The 24,152-nt window shown below is 46.1% G+C and overlaps 1 protein-coding gene across 2 annotated transcripts in view; it reads left to right on the top strand.

Moving 5' to 3' along the window:
- Positions 1 to 24,152, top strand: part of LOC120516778 (spermatogenesis-associated protein 7 homolog) — a 59,370-nt gene that overhangs the window by 8,546 nt on the left and 26,672 nt on the right. For both annotated transcript variants that reach the window (XM_039738710.1, XM_039738711.1), the window contains exons 4-5: positions 5,697 to 5,744; positions 22,040 to 22,125. In XM_039738710.1, the coding sequence (XP_039594644.1) occupies positions 5,697 to 5,744; positions 22,040 to 22,125 (134 nt within the window). The remainder of the gene's footprint in view (positions 1 to 5,696; positions 5,745 to 22,039; positions 22,126 to 24,152) is intronic.

The following is a 24,152-nucleotide window of genomic DNA, read 5'->3' as shown; positions in this document are numbered from 1 at the left end:
CTCTGACGTCAAAGGTCCACATCAGGTGGTTCCTAGGCGTCTGAGATGGTGGGCGACTCCTTCAGGCGTTGTACCGTTTTCTTCTTTACTGTGTTCCTTGGTAATGGACTTTTGACTTTGATTTAGGATTTTGTTTCTGTTTTTGTCACCACTTGTGACTTTTTCGTGTATTTTTTTTTATCTGTGTCCATTTTTGTAGCAAGGAATTTTGGGGCTAAAAAAAGCAGGTGGGTTTGCTTACTCTATGACCCAGCTAAACTGGCATCTGGCATTTGGAGAATTTTGGTTTCTGCCATCTCCTTCTGGTAGAACAGTGACGGGTTAAAGAATTAGAAATATGGTGCGGTGTAAGAGCTGAACAATCTGGGAGGGCTAAGAGGAGAGGGGCAGGCTGGGTGTCTCGACTGAGAGGTGGTCCGTGACCCTGGAAGGGCTACACTGGAGGTCTCAGCCAGCCATTCAGGAAAGGGGGGAAGCCATCAAACTCCTCTCCCACTTTGCCATGTTTCTAACTTGTTTATTCATTTCTTGACAGTTTTCTGTATTTGGGATTTGTTTTTCAAACTCTGTTATCTTTTGAGGTTATTGTTATTTATTTATTTTATTGTTATAAAAGAAAGTGACCAAAGCAATAAATCACCATCAGCACAAAATATGTACACAAAGGAGAAACAAAAGTGAAAAAATCCCAAGAATTAAACAAAGCGACTTCCAACAACTGGGAGCACCCAAAATCTCCGGGGAGTAGCTGGAGTGCGCTCTTTACGATCAGCAGGCGTGACTGTTGACCTCACAATGCAGCATATGACATGTCACTCCCTTTTATCCGTTCTTACTCATCTCGGGTTACATTTCATTTTCAGATTTTTTAAGTAAAACCAATCGCAGTAGCGTAGTAGGCAGGATAAAAGGCAGGGTGGCCAAAGTTAAGTAAAGCCATCAGTTTATTAAATTGTGTATTAAATACAAATGCTTTCTAAAGGGGCGTTTTCTTCAAAATGTACAAGCAACAGAGAAGCCCCTGCCTGAAATGGGGTCTCAGGGGTCCCATTACAGCAGGCCGTTACTGGCTCACTCAAGGCCAATGTAGAGTCTACACAAGTAAATAAATCAAAGTCGGTGTTCGACTCTCGCTATTGGCATCTGCTGGCCACCAAACGTGTGTGTGTTCTACCTGACAGAGACTTAGGCAGGTAAAATATCATAAGTAGAAGCAGGAGATGGACGAGACAAAACTGCAGCCGTTAATATTAGGAAGGCTTAGTACCAAAAGTCAAGATAAACCAACCTACAGATCCCCAAAATTAAATTAGGAGAGTTTTCAAACCTTTAGGTAGGGCACATACAGTACCGCCATAGCACAAGTGTTTTGATTGGTCCAGAGTCTTGGACATTTGGTGACGCTGATCTTAATATCATCGTGTTGCATGGAGCCGTGGCTCTGGGTGGGAACAACAGCAATGGAAACCAAACACAATCTTACCTAAAATTCTGTTGACAATAAGAAGACAAAATGGCAGACCACCGTGATGCAAAAATATGTTCAGGTATGTGAAAGTAACCTTCAATTAGAAAGTAATTCAAGAAATCAATTCAATGTATTTTAAAATCCATAAACAGATTAAAACAGCGTGGAGTAGACCCACAGAAAATATCGAAAGGTTTCAGACCAGAACATTGTGACCCTTAACCAATCCTGACCCAGCAGACGACTGAGAGATGGCAAATTCCTAGGACAGTTCAGCAGACAATTTCCTGGAACGTCTAAGGTGAAAGGGGCAAAGGTACAAAATGATAATTGACCTTGAGTCTAACGACAATAACCGAGGTACCCCCAGAAGAACAAACTACCCCTTTACGAAAATCCGGGTACTCAGAAACAGTCATGTGACTCCACGTTTCGTCATATGGCTGTCCACGGGTACGAAGACCAAGCCTGGGATGAACCTCGAATGATCACATCTAAGCACCGACATCGTCGTTCCAAGCACGTCTGCAGCGTGAGGAGTGGGGCGCGCCTGGACGTTAGGGACGGGGCTAAATGTGGGTGGCGCTCAAACCCGGGCTCAGTCCAGATAAGTCAAGCAGGCCGCTTACATTCTTTCTTGACTTATTTTCAGTAGCGCCGCTTTAAAAAAGATTGTGAATGAGTGAGAAAAGCCCAAGAAAGACTAAAAAGTCAAACTGCTCTGAATGTGAAACTTGAAGCGACAATTCAGGTAAACGGATTTATTAAAGTGTTTTTAATGAAGGGAGATCGTCTCATTAGGGCTTGTTTTGATGACTACTGTTATCATTGAACTAAATCTGTCAATTTTCATGTTTTTTTGGTTCTATCTGAGCATAAACGGAGGTCATTTTTCTGGGGCCAGGACATGCTTCAAATTTTTGGAGTTAAAATGAATGTTAATTACGTGTTCACGTTTCAGAAACTCAGCGTAGCCACGGATCTTTAGGAACGGATTAGCTTAGCAAAGCGGGAGCAGCCTGTAATAAGGAGGCCATTACTTTGATTATCAACAAGTGGCGTTGATGGCAGACACGGTCAGCGGATGGCCGTTCTAATAGAAGGTCGAGTAGCGTTTCACTCCTAGGGAAGTGTTTCACGCTGCCCGCTGTTTCTAAGCCCAGGTGGGACGTAACGCGCTTCCTGATGTTTGCTCGTTTTTGTTTTTCTGCTGTGTATCACAGCCAAGTCATTAGTGCCACTTATCCCAGTTACGGAGGCTTCGCTAATTACCTCCCAACATCCTGCAGCTTTCCCGTTGGGCGCCGTGATTACTGTGAAATGTCGCACAGGTCATCGTGGTGACCCACAAACGGCCGAGCGTATAAATCAAAAGGGCCATCTTGTGAGAAAAGCAAAGCCAATGGCATGGAATTGCTGGGCCTGACTTAAAATGGTTTGACTTCTTACTTGTTTAAGTAAGAAGCACACGTTCTTTAGTTTTATTTGCCTAAAATAATTTCTTAGCTCAGAATGATGGATCAAACATCAACAAAAAGCAGGCAAGATGCCATCGATAGAAATAACAAACAAACGAATGAAAAGAATTGGCTCTTAGTGTGCTAAACTACAGGTGCTGTCTTGGGCCTTCACACAGAATCAGCGATCCACCTCTCAGGTCTGGGAAGTCAGAGCCAACTCCAGCAGCACTGCGTGAAAGGCAGGATGCCAGCCAATCTCTGGACACTCTCACGCCCAAAGCCACCCTTAATGATGGTAGTCAGTTAACACAATGCAGTCGATCCAGGAGGCATCTCTGATCAGAAAGTTAGTGGAAACAGGGAGCAGCAGTGTAAATGAACAAAAGCCGTTGTCAAAGAATCCTTCTCAACCCACGAAAAAGGTTTGGGGCAGCCACCCGTCTACTGTCCCTGGCTGCACAAGGGTTCGAAAATAGGCACTGATGTGCATATGTTGGAGTTCCAGTCTTGGCACCGGAGGCGGAAGTGACGTCAGTCTTGGCACCGGGACCGGAAGTGCTGTCCGTCTTGGCGCCGGACGTGACGTCGTCGATGTTGAATCGGAGAGGTTTTCCTGTATACAGAATTAGGCTTAGCACACCCTGCTGCCCTCTGGCCTGGAGGGTAATTACCTTCACTTGGTCCACTCAGCTTCCTCCTAATCGCACGTGTGTGACACCGTGTAATGGCGACACACTTTCTGCATGATAGAGAAGTAGTGAGTTGCCTCCTGAGAGCTCCCCCTAGTGGCTTCATAGACCTCAACTGACAGGGCTGCCTGGTCAGATCAGAATTCCCTGGCACCCCTAAGTCAGTCCCACCAGTGGCACCCTTATGCTGTATTCACGTGCTGTCGGACAAAACGCTAAATCCGAGTCTCTGAGTCAAAATTCAACGCCAATGCCCTGCAAACTCGAAGCTACAAGTTTGACATTTTGGACAAAACCTGAAATTGTCCGAGTTGTGGCGTAACGCTGACATACCTTTAACCTTAAAGCAATACCATACCATTGTCTAAGCCCACTAAAACCCTGAGCAGGGCATGGAGGAGCTGGAGCCCATCCTAGCAGGCATGGGGTGTAAGGCAGGAACAATCCATCACCTTAGTCAATTGCATAAAATAAAAAATATAACCTGGTCTGCCAGACATGCTGCTTTTGTGATGGAATTGCATTTCTCGCCAAGTGATACACCTGCGGTGGGCTGGCGCCCTGCTCGGGGTTTGCTTCCTGCCTTGCGCCCTGTGTTGGCTGGGATTGGCTCCAGCAGACCCCCGTGACCCTGTAGTTAGGCTATAGCGGGTTGGATACTGGATGGATGGACAAAGTGATACACATCTTAGTACATTTCATTAGGTTTTTACTCCCATTTATAAATAAAGTTTCTCTTTTACTGCTTTTTATTTTGCAGTTCAAGTAACAAATCCACAGCGACTACGAGGTTCTCTGAAAGGTCCTGTTGTGAACTCGGAGCCCCAGCGTCCCAATAAGCACTTTCAAAAAATGCCCACTCAGGGGGGTATCACCATCAAACTCTGACTAATGATAAGGGCAAGCACTAAATCTTTATAAAATAAACAGTTTATTCCCACAAAATGCTCCTCAATAACAATGAAGCTCCGTGGAGTACAAGAAGCAAAAGAATAGCCAAAAAACACCAAAGCAATCCAATGGGCACAAAGTCCCAATAGAGACATCCAGAAATGTAGTCACACAATGGGCATGAAGGTGAAAGATGAAATACACCAAAGGCACAAGCACAGTTAATTCACGACTTCAGAATGTGAGCACAATGAACCACCAGGAACTTTGAAAGACCCTCCAGATCTACTGGGCAGAGGGCAGTTCCTGGCAGTTATTCACAGGGGACCTCACTTCTTGCCATCCTTGGCTTCATGTCCACCTGACATGCCACCAATCATGCTAGATGGTGAAAATAAGAAGTCAAATAGAAACAGCTTTGGGGTTTCAACTGGGGGGTCAAATTTAATTTGTTATTCCTGTAAGAAGACAGATGGAAAAATCTCCAAAAATGATGATTTGGTCAAAATCGCTCAAGAATTGCAGGGTCATCCTTCTTGCTCAGGCTCTGCCAGTCAAATGACACTTTTTTGCTGGTCACATGGTGTTTTATTTTGGTTGGACAGAAGGGGTGGAGCTGGAGGTGAGGTGGGGTGGAGCCAACTGCTGTTCCTCATTCTGAAGAGGACAGCCAAAGACTGGGAGATGAAACATTCCACTCCATTGCTACTACCTCAGGGCCCATTGAGAGACTCACCAAACCTGTATGAGCAACAATAGGCTGCCAGACAGCACAATTTCTGTACTATGAGGTGATCAAGATTGAATTCTATAACATTATAAAGGTAAAAAGGGTGAAAGGAACGCTGACGGGCAAGTGGTTTACTTGATACTGAGATACCGAGTGGAGAACCAGGAGAAGAACCAGCCTGGCCAATTTTGATGTCCACTTTGAAGCATTCCTGGCTAGTGGCCTACTCACCTTCAGGTTCAAAATACCGCGTGTCGCTTTGGGTGTGACCCACAGATTAATCCTTGAGGTGTGTGTGTGTGTGACCTTAGTCAATCCAACCGCCAACTTTAACTTGAGTCTAGGAGACCAGATTAGAGGAGTTCCTTACTAAGGGCGCTAAGTCTTTAAACAAGCGTCTAGTCCAAGCCGACTGCGAGGACCTGCCAAACTTAACTGAGTTGTCTCTCTTTTCACAGCTGCCATCGACTCTTCTGTTCCAAAGACTCTCCTCACCAGCGTCAAATGTGAGTGCTTTTACCTTCTTCTTTAATGAATCTCTTTTCATGTTGTGACCCCATTAATGGCGCCATGGAGCAGGAGCACGTGTAGCTATCAGTAGCGTGCCCACAAAAGTAATAAAATGCCTTTTTAAAATCGTACTTACCTTGTAAACCCGCTGAATTCCTCCCTCAATAAAACATTGAAGGAGGTGGATGAGGATACGCCATCACTAGAGGTGAGAGTAGGCAGGTAAGTCTTGTGAATTCATTCTTAACTTATTCATGTAGAATGATTGTTATACTCCATTTCTATTTTCTCACTCCCAAAAATGTTTCGAATGGCGGAGATTCATTCCCATCCACTGGCAGCTGTTGACATTTTTTAAATTGACTTTTCACCATCTTTCAGGCCACGTTTATTTTGCCATTCTGGTGGCACTCGTGTGTGACGTCACTCACGTGACAGGGTCATATTTTTGATCTGCCACACTTGTGGATATCTTAAAAGTCTTTCCCCAAGTTTATTTTCCTATTCACGTTTCTGGTTAAAGAATGTTTTGATTGCGTTATTTTCGAGTTTGTGGTTTTTGTATTGGGACTCAGTGACCGTTGCTTGAATTTCCAGTTCCGACCTCACTTTGTTTATTCAGTTCATCTCCTCTCCCAGTCTTTAAATCCTTCCTCTCGCTGACTCGCTGAGAAGGTGCAGACCTACCGTGTGTTTCATCAGGCCTTCGAGTGTCTCCACTGAGGTGTTTTCCTGTTCCATCAATAAATCCCTTTTAACGGATTTGTGGGGCTTTGGAGTCTGCTCAGGATCGCCCCCTTGAGGTCGTATATGGCTGTGTGTGCACCGCGATGAGCGGGGAGTGTTTGATTTTAACGTTCTCGATTTAGAGTCAAGTGCATCACCACCGGCTTCTAGAGTCAAATATCTCAGCTGCTCCGAGGACACTCAATGCCACTGAGCTCAAGGTCATCCTGAAAATGAACTTACTGCTGATCTGCCGGATGAAACTTCAATTTAAGGAAATCGTTTGTTCCATAAATCAGCTTTTTGAAGTGTTGTATGTCCCTTTGTCCTCGGCGATGAGAATCTTGATGTTTTATTCAGTGTTTTATATTATTCCTTCCTAGATGAGGCCATCTAATAGAAACTGTTAAAAGCAGTGACAAAGTTTGGAAGTTTAACGTTTGGTTGATTACACTTTTTGATGGATTCTGTGGTTTTAACAGACGTGCTCCTTGAGGTGAGGGCTGAGGGGCAGTGAAGGGCCGCAAAAGCAATGGAGCAGGTGGAAGCACCGATAGGTTGTGAGGCAGCAGGTAGGGGAGGGCTGGGCAATGCCCAGACACGTGCCAGGGCAGCAGGTGGGGTGAGCTGAGGTGGAGGAGCTGCACTTGAGCAGAGCTGTGGAAGGCCGAGTCAGTTTTCATGAAGTTCCTGGTAGGCTCTGCCTGTGATGGCCTCCCCAGTCCTCCGCTGAGGCAAGGCAGAGAGTCCAGTGTGCCCCCGTGTGTTAAGAGAGGCACCCTGGGTTGTGTTCTCCGCTGCTGTGTTACTGCACCACAACTAGGTGCTGAAGGAGACAGCCAGGACCATCTCCCACATCTCCACTGCCTTCTCCCAGCACAGTGTGACCGTATCAAGGCTGAGGGATGACAATCAACAGCAAAAGCAGGACTCCCTGGGAGAGTCGTAGACTCGAGATTTTCAGTTGTATCGATGGCAGTTTGCACGTATGTAACATTTCATGGGGCATTTTTTGGCTCCTCCACATTACAGCCACCCTTCCTGATGACATTTTTGAAACACCATATAGCACCATGTGAACTTGGCTCAGTTTTATTATACATGCAAATTTTCATTAAAATCACCTCTGTCAGCTTGGAATAAGGTGTAGTTTTTGGGAGACCCTACTTTACAACAGATGACATTTCTGAGACGGTGTATGACCAGGACATTAAGTTGGACCAACAGCAACCTACATGTAAAAGTCTGTGAAGAGTGGGTGGGCAGCCATTTGGCAAAGAAACAAACAGATACAACAATCAGAGACGACGTGATCTGAGGGCTGAAATGAGGTCCTTAGTGAGCAAAACGGAAAAATAAATGAAACAAAGATGAAAAGTTCAAAAGCCAGACTAGGGATTACTGTTTGATTCACTGTGCATAGATTGTGTCTTATAGAATATACATGATGAATGACATGATGAAGAATATTTAGACTTTAAACATTTCCATATTTTAACATCTCTGTATATATATATATATATATATATATATATATATATATATATATATTGTGACAGATAGGGGGCGCTATCGCTCCCTTGAACCCCTGTCCACGACTCCAGACACCAGGTATAAGTCCAGAATTTGACTTTATTCAATCGCCACAGTGCACCAAGCACCCTCTCCTCCACTATACTCATACAAATAACAATAATCACAATAATACACAATCCTCCAACTCCCAGACGCGTTGCCCTCCTACCACCCAGCTGGGAGCTCTCATAGTCCATTTATATATCCGGACCCGGAAGTGTTCCAATCCCCAGTCCATGTGACTCTCAATCACTTCCGGGTCAGATAAAAAGTCCTTTTCTTCACCCCGGAAGCACATCGCTCTTCCTCTGACGCACTTCCGGGTTATAGGGCACAAAGAAGTCTTCGGTCCTCCCTGCAGCTCCCTCTTGCAACCCCTGTGGTATCCAGCAGGGTCTTGTATAAAAACTACATATCCCATGACTCTCTGCTGGTCTTCGGGGCACCTCCATACTGCAGGGAGGGCTCGATCTGGCGGCCTGGAGGGGGTATTGGCCGGCCAAAGATCACAATATACATATATATATATATATAAACCGTTAAGCTATCCGTCCATCCGGCCTCCGTGCCCCTGCTCAGGCGTAATGTCATCTGTCGTCCACAAGAGGGCAGGAATGTCCTGTAAACAAAGTGCAGTGGCCGACAGAAGACAGAAAGCCGTGGGGTGAATGTCTGTGTGTCACGTCATCCAAGACATGGCTGCAATGTCAGATGGAGAAAGGCAACAAGATGCACAAAAAAAGAGGAACGTAAGGGCTAAAATGTCTGACAAAAAAGACAAAATGGATGTCCGGTGACCAGAGGCTAATAAATGCATGACGCAGTTCAAGGAGACGGACTTACCACTGAGCGTGTTTTAATAAATGGGAGAGCGCTGTGCTAGTCGGACACGACTCTTCTTGTTTGTGTTGTACTTCTGCCTCATGAATTAAATTCTTACATTCCTTATGAAATCCCTGAATTAGGGCGGCTTACGCTCATTCAGACTTTTAAAATACTTGCGTTCGATTCTTTATGCTCTTCTGTTTTTTTGAACTCTTGACTTTGATTCTTGTTTCACTCCTTGTTCTGATTCTTGGTTTTCCATCTTTGCACATCTCTGATTTGTGGCTTTTACCCGATCCTTACTAAAAAGGAAATCCCAACTGCCTTTCAGACAATTACAGCTGAGTGAATTGGCATGTTGTGCCACTGGGTACGAGATTTAAGATGGCGTCGTCACAAAACCGAAACAAGGGTCTGAACCAGGAGAACAACCATCAGTCTCCAAAGCCAAGAATCGCAAGACAAAATCGAAATCGGAAAGAGTGCAGAGAGTTCGACAACCAGAACAACACAAGGAAAATTTTCCAAAAGTTTTAAAAGTTTTTAGGGATCTGCATGGCTGGACAGGGAAGCATAGCGCCGGATGACCTTTTATCCCATGGCATCGTGAATGACAGACTACCACCTCTACGGACACGCCCACTCTAGGAATAAACAATGTTGCTGTCCGAATTCCGATGCAATGGCGGCCCAAATCACAAATCAAAATGAAAACTTTATTTAAAAACAAATGAATCCAGTGGATACTTCAGGGAATAAAATCCTACAAAAGAATCAAATGATATGCAAGATAGGAGTCCCTGACAACGGGAATCTTCCACTCAACTGCCGTGTTTTCCACTGACTCCTGCAGGTTTTCCAGACGCGGTTGCTGAATCCGTTTCACTCCTTCACGTTATTGTTGCGGCCTTTGAAAAACCGTGAAGTACCCTTGAATGTTTGCTAAGACGATAATGAGGACAGACAAGCGCGGCTCCCTCAAGTGCTTATTATGCTCTAATTTGGCAGTAAACGTGTTTGCATCTGCGCCCCTTGTTAGCAAGCAGCTTTGTCTAAGCACGCGTTTCCAGGCCAATGTTACGTTTTTAGTTTATTGAACGCAAAAAAGATCAAATCTGCTTGGAATTCCTTGATATTTGTACTGCGGTCATGAGAGACTTCCATGAATCCCTGATTATGAAGAAAAGTTCTTGGGAGCATTGCTCATATAATGTTAATATTAAAAACATGCACAAGACCTTTAAGACACGTGACACCAATTATGAGAGCGGGCGACCAAACTGCAAATAACGAGTTCAAAATGTGACCAGAAAGATGAGTCTAAACAGAGTGTTAGCCTGGAGATCCAAAAGATTCTAAAAGTTACCAGAAAATCCGAAGTTGTAGTCGATATAACGATGCCTAAGGTCCCAAAACCCTCCCGTATAAAGAAAGGGGTCCTCCAAAAAAGGAATTGTGAGGTAAATTATTGAGTGTATTTCAATATCCCAAAACTAGGATCAAGTCTTCTCCCTGGACGCCATCTTAAGTAGTGTCCAATTTGATTGATTTCACAACCAGAGCCACACAGCTCACAAAATGGCGCACACAACAATACGGAATGGTGGAGGAAGTTTGGAATAAACCCTTATGGTCAGGATGCTGAATCCATTCCTCACACTGGGCTCTCCACCAGTCCAGACCTCCTTGGATGACCCCACTGAAGACTTTATTGTTTCCTTACGAGGGGGCCAGCGTAACATCAGCCGTCTATTGGAAGGCGTGAAGCCCCGTTTTTCTTGTTATAAAATAGCAAATAATTTTGTTTAATTGTTATTACAGTGAAAGCAAAATTAAAATAAATAATTCCTAATGTGTTTCTTGTTAAAACTGAACGTGTTAAACATCAGGGAGTATTCACCCATAATTTGTTTTGCTTTATTTAGCCTCTAGGCACTAGGCAGGTATCATTATTTATTCTGTTTTTGTTTGTACGTGGGTGCTGGTCACTATTTGGGGAGTGAACGTGGAGGTGGTGCACTCCTACAGGAATTTGAGGGTCCACATCAATGGCAGGTTGCACTGGTCTCATAACACAAGAGAAGAAAGGGCCGAGCAGATGTGGAAAGTGACGTCCTACACAACTTCTACAACTCTGTGATGGCCGGTGTGGTGGCCTGAGCTGGTGACGTCACTTCAAGAGAGGACCACCGAGTCAACAGGCTCATTAAAAGGACAGGCTCAGTTATGGGATCCACTCGGGAGGAGGCACAAATGAAGACCAAACTGAGTGCCATCATGAACAATGCTTCACGTCCTCTCTGTGACACACAAACACTGAGGACGTTCAGCCAACGAGTCGTTCAGCAGAAACACGACTGGGGGTCCGTTATACCAACGGGGGTACGTCTGAATAGCACCTCACGGGGACTGGGACTGACATGTTGGTAGTTTTATTTCCGTTTCATTTTCTTGCCTTCTTGTTATTGTGTTGTGTGTGCAGACCACTGTGTGTGTGTGTGGGGGGGGATCTGCTTATCTATGTATTTATTCATTTAAAGAACTTCAGTAAAAAGTCAAATTTCCCCCAGGGAAGTTGAGCAGCATGGCGCTGTAAATCATCAGTGGGCCAGGACTCCCCTCTTCGAGTTCCAACACAGAGTGCCAGCATCTGTCCTTCGCATCTTTGATTGACTGTCAATGTCTCGATGTTTTTAGCATGCCGGCGATGTTTTTATTGCACTAGAACTTAGTTGAGACTCTTCGGGTTCGAGTTTTGACATATCCTGGCATTCGAATGTCACGGTATTGCAATTAAAAGAGTCACGCCAGTAATTTACTTCTATTCCAGGCGTCGGTCGCTGCAGCATTAGTGAGACATCCTAGATCGTTAATAGTTAAGCACCTCGGTGGGCTTTTCGAGAGATTTGAGAATACGTTGTGATCTTTTGGAGACTTCAGGTTGTGTTTGCATTCTGGTTTTAGGATTTGATTCTCGAGTGTTTTGGGGTGCAATTCTACTGCAGGCCCTCCAGCCCTCGACTTCAGCGACATCCTCGTTTATGATCTGTTGTGAGCCTCCTTGCTAGGCCTTTCCTGGCATTTGAAGAGAATCGATATTTGTTTGGCTTACTTTGTTAACTTGAACCTTGACCATCTGGCTGAAGGATTGTGTATTTTATCTGTTGATTTGTTCTTTTTAATCTTTTCTAAAAATTCCATGTGCACACCTGTGAGTAATTATAACCATCCTGGTAGAGAGAGTGCACTTCAACGCGTCCCGCTGCCTCGTCTATTTCAGGATGCGTAGCTGTGCTAGTAATTGAAGGAAGGCGCATTTTCCACTTAATTTGGGTTAAGTTGGTGGGCAGATTGGTCTTTATCAGTAAATGGCCCGCGAAGCAGCACAGCGTTTATTGTAAACCAATTTAACGGTCCTGCACGACACCACATTCTGCCCTCTGGAACCTCACGCTCGACTTCTTCTACAGGCCGTGGGTCGATAATTCCTGTTTGTTTGGTAAGATAAAGGTGGTCCTAATCATGGCTGTCACAACATGTGTATTAACGAAGCCTTTGATCAGCGCCGTCCTAAACAAACAACACGTTTCCTTGTCACCCAATCGCTGTTTCTTTTGACATTTCTACTAAGAGCTGAGTTTGACATTGCGGGGCTCAGACACATCTTCTCAGCTGTAATGTCCCCTGATTAGCATATAAAGGATGAATAAAATGAAGATTTTTAATAAAGTAGCTAAATTGCGTCAGTCTCTAGTGACATTAAAAGTCGCTTCACAACGTTCTGAAACAACTCGGAGGAGTGATCGCTTTGTTTAGCCTTTTATTTATCCTTAAGGGATGTTAAAGGGACATTCGGCTCAAACTTTTAAAGAATCAAACCAAATACCAGAGCCAAGAAAGAGAACAAATCAGTGAGCCAGAAGACGCCAAGGCTCTTGAATCACATAGCGATTGGGCAGAGCAGACTTTTTAACCCAAAAGTAAAGTCGCGTTCTTGAGACGTTACCTCCGACGTCCCTCACGAGGTGCTGATTCTCTTCAAGTTCCTGTCGTCATTTCTGTTTTTAGGTTTCACAGACAAGTAAAGCTGAATATCATCAGCATAAAAGTGAAAGGAAATGTCGGGTTTCGTAAGGCTTTGACCCCAAAGGCAGCATATCAATTGAAAAGAGAACAGGCCCGAAAACAGAACCCTGTGGGACCCCCGTGAAACAACAGCAGGTGAGGAAAACGGGTTTCTAATTTTAGCAGAAAAGGTTTGATGATTATGGCAGGAGACAAACCAGTCCAGAGCCCTACCCTGGGTGCCACCCCGATTTTTAAGGTGGTCAAGGAGCACAGTATGGCAGCAGTTAAACTGAGTAAAATCACATTGGCACAGTCAGCAGAATCCTCAGTACTGTGGAAAGCTCTGAACCCTGACTGGAATGATTCCAGAATGTCATTTGTGCCAAGGAGAGACAGCAGCTGATAAGAAGAACTTGTCCGCTGGAATATGTGGGGCAGAGCCAAGCAGTTCATGTCAGCCTCATGCCAAGTCCGCCTGGCACCCTCACTGGCCATGTCCTTTCTGAAGCACTGCTGCTCTTCCCTGTCAAACGAGAAGACAACGTGCCCTGAGGTACCGCGAGCCCCCCCTTCTTCCATGTGCTCGGACCCCAGCAGCATGTAACGGCATGTGTGTGGGAGGACCGAGAGAAGCAGCGAGCGAATTTCCCTTCCAGCCTGCATTGCTAGCGCGGACCGCTGTTGCCTTGCAGTGTTTTTATTTTGCGAGGCTGACCTTCAATGCCATGTGCTCTTTCACTGCCAGTGCCGTTTTTTTCTCATTTGATCATTTTCTTTACAGTCAAGCCAGCTACCTGACTTTATATCTGTCACTCTGAACTTGGAGCCTTCACTGCTTAGAAGAAGGGTTTCGGTCTTATGGGCTGCTCTTGCCCCCTTAAGGGGTCCTGGGAACAATCGCCTCAAATCCTCTGCCAACTGCTGCCTTGGGCTTTCATTTTTTTATGATGGCTTTAACTGACATGTGTTCACTCAAACCTGAAGGTCCTGATGCTTGTTTATTCCAAGACCCTCAAAGACACTGGGGTGTCATTTCACAGACCTGACGGCTGGGGATTGGCAGTCACTCATTCATTTCCCATCATTTATCCAAGACAACAGTCTTAGCAATAAGACCCAGATGTCCCTTTCCCCAGCCACACTTGCCGAGTCATGCTGTGGGATCCCGAGGCTTTCCCAGGCCATCGAGGAGATACAATCCACCCAGCAGGCCCTGGAGGTGTCCGTAACCAAACCGCCTCGATTGGCTCCTCTCGATGAGGAGGGTCAGCGGTTCAACTTTGAGCCTCTTCTGGACGTCAGCACTCAGATACCCTGCAGAGAAAGCACATTTCTGTCACTTGTACCCACAATCTCGTCCTTTTGGTCATTACCCAAAGTTCATGACCACAGATGAGGGTAGCGGCCTCTGCCTCAGCTCCTTCTTCACCGCTGTGGATCGGTGGAGTGATAACTGTGCTGAGCGCTCCAGTCCATCTGTCGACCTCACAATCCCCTTTTCTCCTCACTCGTGCACAAGACCCCGAGGTACCTGAACTCCTCCACTTGAGGCGCCTCCCATTCCACTCGGAGAAGACAATCCATTCTTTCCCTACTGGACGCAGCACGCCGTGGTTTTCTGATGTAACCAGAGGCTGTAAATGAAAATTCATCTGTGCAGTGCGATGGCGGCTCATTTGTCACCTATCGTCCGTCTTTTGTAGTTCAACTGGTTTTTCTGTTTTCTAGAAGGTTCTCTTCAGTGGGCTTCTTGCTGGACAAACTCCCTGATGTTGCACGTTGTGCAGACGCTGATGTTGGGTTATCTGCATTCGCCGGCCCGGACGCAGTAAACAGGAATCAGTGGCCGACGTTAAAGATGATTTGTGTTTTTTGATTTCATTGAAATTCATTCATTCATTAGAAAATGGATGGATGGATGGATTTCATTGAATTTTCTTACGGTTACAGTAGTACTCGGGTGTTTTACCGTGTTAGCCATTATGAATGTAGAGAAAAGCCAAGCAAAATGACACCTTTTATTGGCTAACTAAAAAGGTTACAATATGCAAGCTTTCAAGACAACTCAGGCCCCTTCTTCAGGACGGTTACATAAATGGAGGACATGCCAGAATATCGTAATGAAAGGTTGTGTGGTTTGACCCCCAAGATTTAGGGACGAAGGGTCGCCACTCATTTGGCTTATCTGTCCCGTCAGGTGTGCTTATCAGTTCTTCATGTCCTTGTAAAACATTGGGGTCTTGGATAAGGATTGACTTCCATAGCCATTCCAAATGTAATCAAGGTGTTTAATTAAAAAGAACTGATGCTGTGGTAAAGTCGAGAAGCTCTGCTGCGCTGAATGGCCTGCTTGTCTCTGCGTATTTAAGTGATGCTGATTGCCAGAAGTGGAACGGAAAAGCTCGTTGTATTTCCACCCAGGTGGGCTCACATCTCCTGCTGCTGTGCAATGAACTCGAAGCAACAAGAAGGACTTGCACTTAAATTACAAGGCAGGTCTTGAGTTTTAAGAGTAATTTCAGGCGAAACTGTCGCTAACCCCCATTTATGAATTCCAGTCAGCCTGACGAAACTAAGCCGTTATGTACATTTGGTCTGAAATAAAAATGTTCATTCAGCTGTAATAATGCAATACTCCGTGTCACAGAAGAAGAAGACGATTCAACTATTGTCATTGTGCAGGCCCAACCAAATGCAGCCATCACATTCCCTTGGAGTCGGCCATTTGACCAGGGCCGCTGGAGCAACTTTGGGTGAAGGGCCTTCCTCAAGGGCCCAGTGGAGCAGAATGGCCGGCACCCTGGTGGACATCTCAGCCGGGCACTACATTATACTGTGGCCCTGTGGTGGGCGTGATGCTGCGGCGGCCTTAGGGGTGGGCGAGGCCCGCCCAGGGCCCGCCCAAAGCTGACCAATCCCATGCGGGGCCGGTTACCAGTATGTTTGGACTGTATTCTCTTGTGCGCAAATTTAATAAGAATAATGTTAACATCCATTTTCTAACCCGCTGAATCTGAATACAGGGTCACGGGGGTCTGCTGGAGCCAAACCCAGCCAACACAGGGCAGGGTGCCAACCCACCGCAGGACACACACTAGGGCCAATTTAGAATTGCCAATCCACCTAACCTGCATGTCTTTGGGAGGAAACCCACGCAGACACGGGGAGAACATGCAAACTCCACGCAGGGAGGACCCGGGAAGTGAACCCGGGTCTCCTAACTGCGAGGCAGCAGCGCTACCACTGCGCCACCGTGCCGCCCCTTAATGTTAACATACACCGGATTTTCTCATTACGTTATTCAGCTACATTTTTGCAAGATAACACGCAGACTTTATCAAAATGTAATGATCTAATCTATCCAAAAAGTGCAATTTTTTACTCATAATACCACGACAGTGCGAAATGTGATGCGGTGTCAGGTGGAAATTAGCGGGGCCTCTTCTAGAAAAGTATACTGTGAGTGTCGATATGCGAGATGTCATGTCAGCCGGTTATCACGTGAGTCACATGCGTGAATATTCCGACTATGGAATGTTTTCAAAGACGTTCATGGACGGAATTTGACCTTGAAGAGGGATTTTAAAAGGGTTCCTCTTAGAAGCGTCTCAAATATATATTTATATTTCGATATATACTGGAGAATATCACTTGAGAAATCTGCTCGAACGGGACACGCGGACCTCAAAAGCCTTAGGCGTGGGGCCTGGGGCAGTCGCCACACTTGCCACCCGCTCTTGGCGTGACGTGTTTGTAATGTCTTTACTGACGCGGAGTGTCCACTTTATCAGACTTTACCTTGGAATGTGCGCCATCATACTCCTCAGGGCAGGATGGACCCCGGAGTTCACCCTGTTTAGCTAACCCACAGATCACAAAGAGACAGGGTGACCTCAGCTGTCTGCTTCTGATGGCCATGTGCCCCCGTGACCTCCCTGTCATGATCTTTTGCTCTTCTAGGCCAGGCACTTCATGGCTTCCCTTGTTGAGTATTCAGAGGTGACCTTCTGCACGCCATTGTCATAAAGAGTTGATATTTGACGATTTGTGGCTTGTCTGTGAGCCTAAACGTGTCTGTAGCAAGGCTGATATGGAGACGGCGCACCATGAAGAGTTGATGACCTCGTAGTCAGAAGCCAGAGGACTCCTTCAGCTCGAATGGCTAAGACGACGTCCATACTCTGGAATCCAATGACCTCCGAGTGGGGCAGCACTGCTTGAGCAAAATTCTTGGATGTTCGCCTTTGACCCCCCTGAATGTTTTTGTCTATCAAACTGTGAACACCAGAGAGGGTCGCGTGGGGAAATCCCAGTAGAGCAGCTGGAACCACCACAGAGATGTATGGACCTCCCTGACCTGACTTGTACACAGAACTTCTTTAATCCATTATAAAGTGCCAGCGTTCACCTAATTGGACAGTTGGCACATGCAATTGAGACTCTGACTCTACTCTGCAGAAGGGGCAATAAGACCCCGCACAAATATTCTGAAGAGCTTGGGGTGCACTTACTTTGTCACAGCACTGCAGTGCCCATGTACTCGGTGTACTCTGGTCGGACACAAACTAAACCCCTCGACCATGTGAGTGGGCACTGAGCGTGTCCGGCAGATCAGATGGGTCCAGCTGTAGACCTGCGCAGTTCTGCGATTCAGGAGCTCACCTGGACAGCCAATTGGGTGGCAGGTTTGTGTCACCTGGTTAGTTGACTTAAGGCAGCCAACTCCTCCCCCAACTCCAGAGCAGGTGTCACCTGTGACGTGTCGTATAAAGTGACAGCCTCCTCAAAGGAGTGGAGCTCTGGAGGTCTGTTGGGCAGGTGAGGCTGATTGGCTCCACACCCCCAGAGACCCCCAGCGCCTCTTTCAAGCTGTGCCATTTCTGGGGTCACTTAAGGGAAGCCCAGACTGAGAGACGGCACTGCGCTGACTGAAGTGCACAGAAATCGGTCAAATGAGAAAGTGGTGTGAATGCGTGCGGAGTGAAGCCTTTGCTCAACGCTGAAGGTCAGCCGCACGGGAGACTTTGAACAGAAACGATGGCCGGCACGGCTCAGCGCTGGAACGGCAGCCTGGAAGGGGAGTTCAGTGGCTGCTTCTCTCCGCAGCCCATATAAGCCGCACTCTGTCCGCCCACACGCGCGCCGTGACATTAGCTTAATTATTAACATTCAAAGCAAATTGTCATATTCATTGTGCAGGAGGAATGCACACCCTGAGACGAAAGATAAAGCGGCAAGGTTCGGGTATTAAAAGAGAAAAAGGCAGAATGAGGCCGTCTTTCATTTTCAGCAACGTAAGAGAGAAAATATTGAGCTGTGTTATTAATATTTATCACTGATTCTGAATATGGACTCCTCCATAAATATCAAGGCAGGCAGGCAAAGAATTTTATAAAACAGGCCACTAATCCAACGGAGCGGGCCCGAGTGAAGTAGTGCGTCACTGTCATTCCTGCTCACACACGGTGTAAGAGGGTACAAAAGAGTTCGGGTTCAACCTGGGCAGCAAGGAATTGACTGGCATCAGAAAGGTGTTCAGATGGCATTTTTCAGGGTTAGAGCTCTGCTCTCCTCTGAAGCTGGTCGACTTCTGACACTGCAGGTCATTAAGTCCTGGGCAGACCGAAAGGGGCGGGGCTTAGGCAGGTGACATCATCCGTGTTGACGATGGTGTTTCACTTTCTTCTTCCTCCAATGAGACCCAAACGAGTGAAACATTCCTCATGCTCACAAGTGTGACAATGGACACAATTTAGGTATGCGCACCTTTGGTGAAGGACCCCCTAATGAAGTCCGTGGCCATGGGATATTCTCCTTTTCCTCTACTGTTTCTGAGAGGGTTTGAAGTTAACTCTGTCAGCTGGGATGTAAAGCCTTCACCTCTCACCTCATTTCCACCTTAAGTGCCTGTCTGTGTGCCTCTCTGCTTGCCGTGTTTCTGCTCTTTCAAAAGATGTCGCATCACAAACATTTTTAGTACTAAAAAGCAGTGCACTTGCCATTCCAACAGATGGCACATCACAAACATTAACCCTGATTTTGCAAATCCCATACCAAATGGCACTTAACAGAGACATTGCGTTTGTCATTCCAACAGATGCATGTCTAAAGTTCTTATTCCAATGCAAAGTTTGTTCTTCCTTTTTTATAAATAATATACATAGAGTGTAATTATATTCTTTGATAATTTTATGTATTCATTGATTGATTTACAGTATTATTCAGCACATAGAATTTTGATTACATTTCGGTGTACTTTGTTTTTGTGGTATTAACTCCTAGAAAGCAGGTTAGTGTATTTAATTTGCGATTTCTACTGTAATCTTGTCCTATTCCAACAGGTGGCGCATCACATGCATTAACAGATGGTATATAACAGAGACAGACGCACTGCATGGTGAGCCACAAACCTTAACACTGAGGTCCACGTTGATGACTTGGATTTCACCCCATCTTAGATGGAGAGCACAGCTCAGCATTCCATAAAATGACAAAGTGCCAGCACGATGGGGACTTTATTCTCTTTTAGATGTTGTACTTTTCTTATTCTGTTCTTCCCATCTTTTCCTCTCCTTAGAAAATAATAAAAAACTGTTTACAAGAAAAATGATTAAAAAGACACAAACTAAGAACCGTATATCCAGAAATGTCACTTGGCAGCCTCGTTGTGCATCTCGTGGTCTGCTGGAAGCCCATGAGGACGTGAGGTCACGTTTGTTTCTGGAGTTCCCTGCTTTCCACCTGGCAGGCTGTCTGTCAGAACTTCAACTCCCAGGCACCCCTGCAAGAGTCCGAAGTGACTTGTCACCTGTCCGGAGTCTCCAGGCTTCCCTTCTTTCATTATGGGACCACACCGCGGGGGTGCCCAGCTCACTGCGGTGTGCCACACACCCTACTGCCCTCCACCAAGGAGCACCCTTGTTGTCATTGTCACCCTTTAGCGGGTCTCCAACTTTAAGTTTGTTCTCCGACGTCCACTGTGAGGTGTTCAGTGAGAGGTCCCTGTCTGCTTAGGCGCGTTCGTTTTTTAAATGATTTCTCTTAGACATCGACGCACTTAACAATTTATTGTGCGCAGGAACATCCCGTACATCGATATTCACACGCGCGCCTCTTCACTTAAGTGGCCTGCTTTTAAAAAGCCATTTAGAAACGAACGAGAGCAAAAGAGCGAATGCATGCACGATGTGCTAAACGCGAGGATAATTATGCACATCTTTTCTAAATTTCATACTCCACTTCTGCAAAATGTAAATTCGCAGGCTGACATCGGAAATGGAGCACATGAAGTGACATTAATACCAAAGTACAAAGACAGCTGGTGGGCAGGAGTCCTCGTCATCGACCGACTACTGCGACCATAAAGGGTGCCGGAAAGTGAAGAAGAGCCCCGCCGCTCAGTCTGACCTGGAAGTGAAAGGCCAAAGATGTACGCGTCCTCTGTCACCTCTTAGCGGCCTCTGGCTTCCTTGGTGTGAGTACAGCTGCCATCGTCACCTCCTCTTCTGAAATGGACGCGAGTCCTTTGTGTCTCGTCTCACAGCTCACACCTCATTTCGGATGGCAAGACTTCTACATGGCAGGGCTGTTTGGTTTGAGCGATGGTCCCCATATCTACAGAAGTCTTTACATTTCATTTATTGAGTTTGGTCTTTCCGTCCCCTTGTTGATGACAACGTGGTCACCACATAGGCGTCAACTGAGCGTCTGTCTGAGAATTGAATTGAGAATTAATTACGTTTAACAAAAAAAGGAAAGACTTTCTCGGTACAGCAGAATTAACATGAATGACGAGTTCACGTAGTGCAATGGGACCAAGCAGAGCTGTCTGGCCTCGTTGGGACACACCTGATGGACCTGATGAGGACGGAGTCGGCCGCACCACCCATAACAAGCTGGAGCAACACCAAGACATCAAGCTGAAGGGAAAGATAACGGGCTGACCGTGGGGACTACTGACGCTTGACCTTGCTTTACATTTTAGCCAGGAACAAGTATGGTGGAGCGATCTGACAGGGCATCTGGTAGAAGGTCATGAGATGGCCACACCGAGACCAGGATGGGCCGACTGAGAGAAAGGAGCAAATGTGGACTGCACGAGCCTCCGTTAGTCAATACAGTCACGTGAAAAACCCCCCAGTGAAGTGTGGACACATCAAACCTTGATCTTCTCGTGAAGCATATTGTAGATAAAGGTGATGTCATTGAAACTGGACATGGCAGTGCTTCATTCATTGAAAAATGCACAGATCGGCCATTTCCGTCTGTGGATAAAGCAACTCTCGGCTCTAACAGGCTGGCCTTGCCCCAGTAATGAGTAGGCACTTTCTAGTAGTCTTTGGCATCAACTGGGGGGACGTTTCTCCTGATCCTCCTGTGTGTGGTTTGTGTGATGTCTCAGGGGTGTCTTGCATGCACAGCCCACTTCAAATCCCTCCACAGTGTCTCGACTTGGCCTTTGACTTGGCGTTCCAAGACACGCGGAGTAAGTGACCAAGGAGTGTGGTGAACTGGGACTACCCTGGTGTTACTTGGGAGAAATGAGGCAAGTCGAGCCGATTGTTGGAACGTTCTGAAAAGCCAGGAGCGTTTTCTGCGTGTCTCCTACATTTTGACACGTACTGAAGGTGTTTAAAGTTAACTTGTGCAGTTTCAGGTGCCCTCGTTTGTTTTCTCGTCGCCATGGTGCGTGATGTCATTAGGGTGGCAGGCTATGAGGTCACCCCGATGGCCCTTCTGTATCAGGACTGTGGATCTGCCAAGCCTCTGTGCGCTTCCACTCACTTTGATCTCCAGGTTAAAAGTCTTTTTGGCTTTTGTCTTTAGGATTTCTGATCTCCCGATTTTGATTTCTGCCTCCCTCTCGTCTTTGTCTTGTCTCCCGATCTCCTTTTGCTCAAACGAATGCCTCGAGCATACGAGCCTCAGTGTAGTTTTCAGTGTTTGCTGCCATCTGGTGGATAAAACCAAACAGTCCCCTCTTTGGTGACTTCTGTCGACATTTCCCCTTTGCCGACACTCGCCTTGGAAGAGTTAGTCAGACAGTAATTGGCGGACGTGTCACTGATTGGCCAAATGAAATGTTTTGTTTTTGCAGATAAAGACCAGAAGAAGAGAGAAAAACTGTTCAAAGCGCTGAGGCAATACCAGCACATCCTGCGGACCAGACGGCCGCTCCCCGCAGTGAGTATCAGTGACGTCTGACTCCTCAGTCCAAGTCCTCTTCCTGCTTACCCTCATATTCAGGCGTTCAGCTCCACCTTTACTGACTTGTGATGCTATGAAGAGGGTCCTGAGTGATCCCAGAAGGGTGCGACACAAGATACAAACGCCGTAGAGGGCTGCTTGGGTTTACTCGTCTGACGTGCATGGTGTCAGGTGTGGCCTGTTTCAGCTTGCAGATCTAGAACAGGGCTCACCAAGTCCGGTCCTGGAGGTCCACCGTGGCTGCAGGTTTTCATTCCAACCCTTTTTTTAAATGCTAATGGACTTGTTGTGAATTCATTTTAATTGAATTGCTTTTTGAAGATTTGCTCCCCTGAATTTCTTCATCGTTGCTCTGATTTGCTTCATTTCGGCCCTTAAATGGCACCCAAACAGAAGTGAAATGTGAAGTGAGTGAGGGAGCCACCAGAAGACCACCGAAATCGGGGCCTCAAACTCCAAGCAGCTGTTTAATGAGGCGCCGAGTCTTGTCGTTCATTAAACTCGTTCTTTAATTCTCTGGCTTGTTGCTTCTCTCATTGTGCAATGGCAGACATTTCTGTAATTGCTGATTCTCTTTTTCTAAGAGCACTGGGGACCTGAGCGGATCGACATTTCGGAGACTTTCATCGTTCTTTATTTTCAGATATTGTACTTTGGACACCTCATTTTGTATCTCGTTATTGTTTGGCTGCTAATTAAGGAAAAAGAACGAATGAAAGGGTCTGAGTCTTCAAGAGCAAGTAAGTTAAAATGAGTTCAAAAGACGTTCATTAGCAGCAAAAACGGGTCACTCATTAATAGAAGGGGTGGAATGAAAACCTGCAGCCATGGTGGTCCTCCAGGACGACCCCTGATCTAGAGCATAGTAGAGCACAAATGGTTAACACATTCGGCACAGCAGCAGATTATTGGGTCACCAGTGTGACAATGAAGACCTTAATGCCAACCCGAACGCGAATCCTTCAAGTTCAAACACAAAATTCACAATGAACTGACTCCCCGTCTCTGTGACTGACATATAAGGGTAGTGGGAGGGGCCAGAGGAGGCAATGTCAGGAAGACCCCGCCTCTGGGGGAGGGCTCAACCTACAAAACACAAGGAACGGCAACACATTTAAAGGCACAAATAACAAGAGAAGAGCAAACCTCACAGAAATGACGTAAAGATATGAAAATCACAATAAAACAGAAAGAAAACTACAGGCGACACTGGCAACACTGCAAGAAATGAAATCTAAGCAAGTGACAAGTATTTATATCAGGACATTACATCTTGTTTTCCTTATTGTAAGAATTATTGACCTATCAAAAAAATGGTATAAGACATCTCGTCAAGTAAATTTTGGTTACCCCATTGGCAGAATTATTTGCTAAGTGATAGCAAAACAAGTGCCATTTCAAGTTATTTTGTCTAGTTTTAGGGTAGTGAAGTTTACAGGTAAAGCACAAACTTTACAGAATGTTTAGAAAGCAGCGTGGAAGACACTAGAGGGCACTGTTGCCTCTTTCAAGCCAACAGACAGACACTCTGAACGCAGGGTTAAATCTCCAAGAACTTGTTTAACCCTTTTTCTTCTTGTAATAGTGCTCTGAAGCACCTCCGCCACCATAAACTGGCAGCACAATAACAATAATATTAATAATAATACTAATACACACTGATCTCTCCTCCACACCTCCCAGCAAGCTCTGTCCACCACCTCCCAACTCCGGCTCGCTTGCTGGGTCTCCACCAGTCCTTCTTCTAGTCCTTCTGTTCCTCCATCCATGTGACTTGTCAGCACTTCCGGGTCAGATGGAGACTTGTACTTTTCTTCAGCCCGGAAGAACTTCTGTGTTTCTGACCCCGTGACTTGGGAGCACTTCCAGGCTATATGGAAAATAAAGATCCTCAGGTCTCCCTGCAGCATCTCCTGGTGGCACCCACAGTACCCAGCAGGGCTGTGAAGCCGAACTCCAAATGGTGGAATCTGCAGGGACATCTCCATCTGTGGTCCGGTGGG

Source organism: Polypterus senegalus, chromosome 16 (assembly GCF_016835505.1).
Source record: "Polypterus senegalus isolate Bchr_013 chromosome 16, ASM1683550v1, whole genome shotgun sequence".
Classification (NCBI taxonomy): domain Eukaryota; kingdom Metazoa; phylum Chordata; class Cladistia; order Polypteriformes; family Polypteridae; genus Polypterus; species Polypterus senegalus.
The sequence above is the reverse complement of the archived record's forward strand: the minus strand, read 5'-3'. Positions and strand labels throughout refer to the sequence as shown.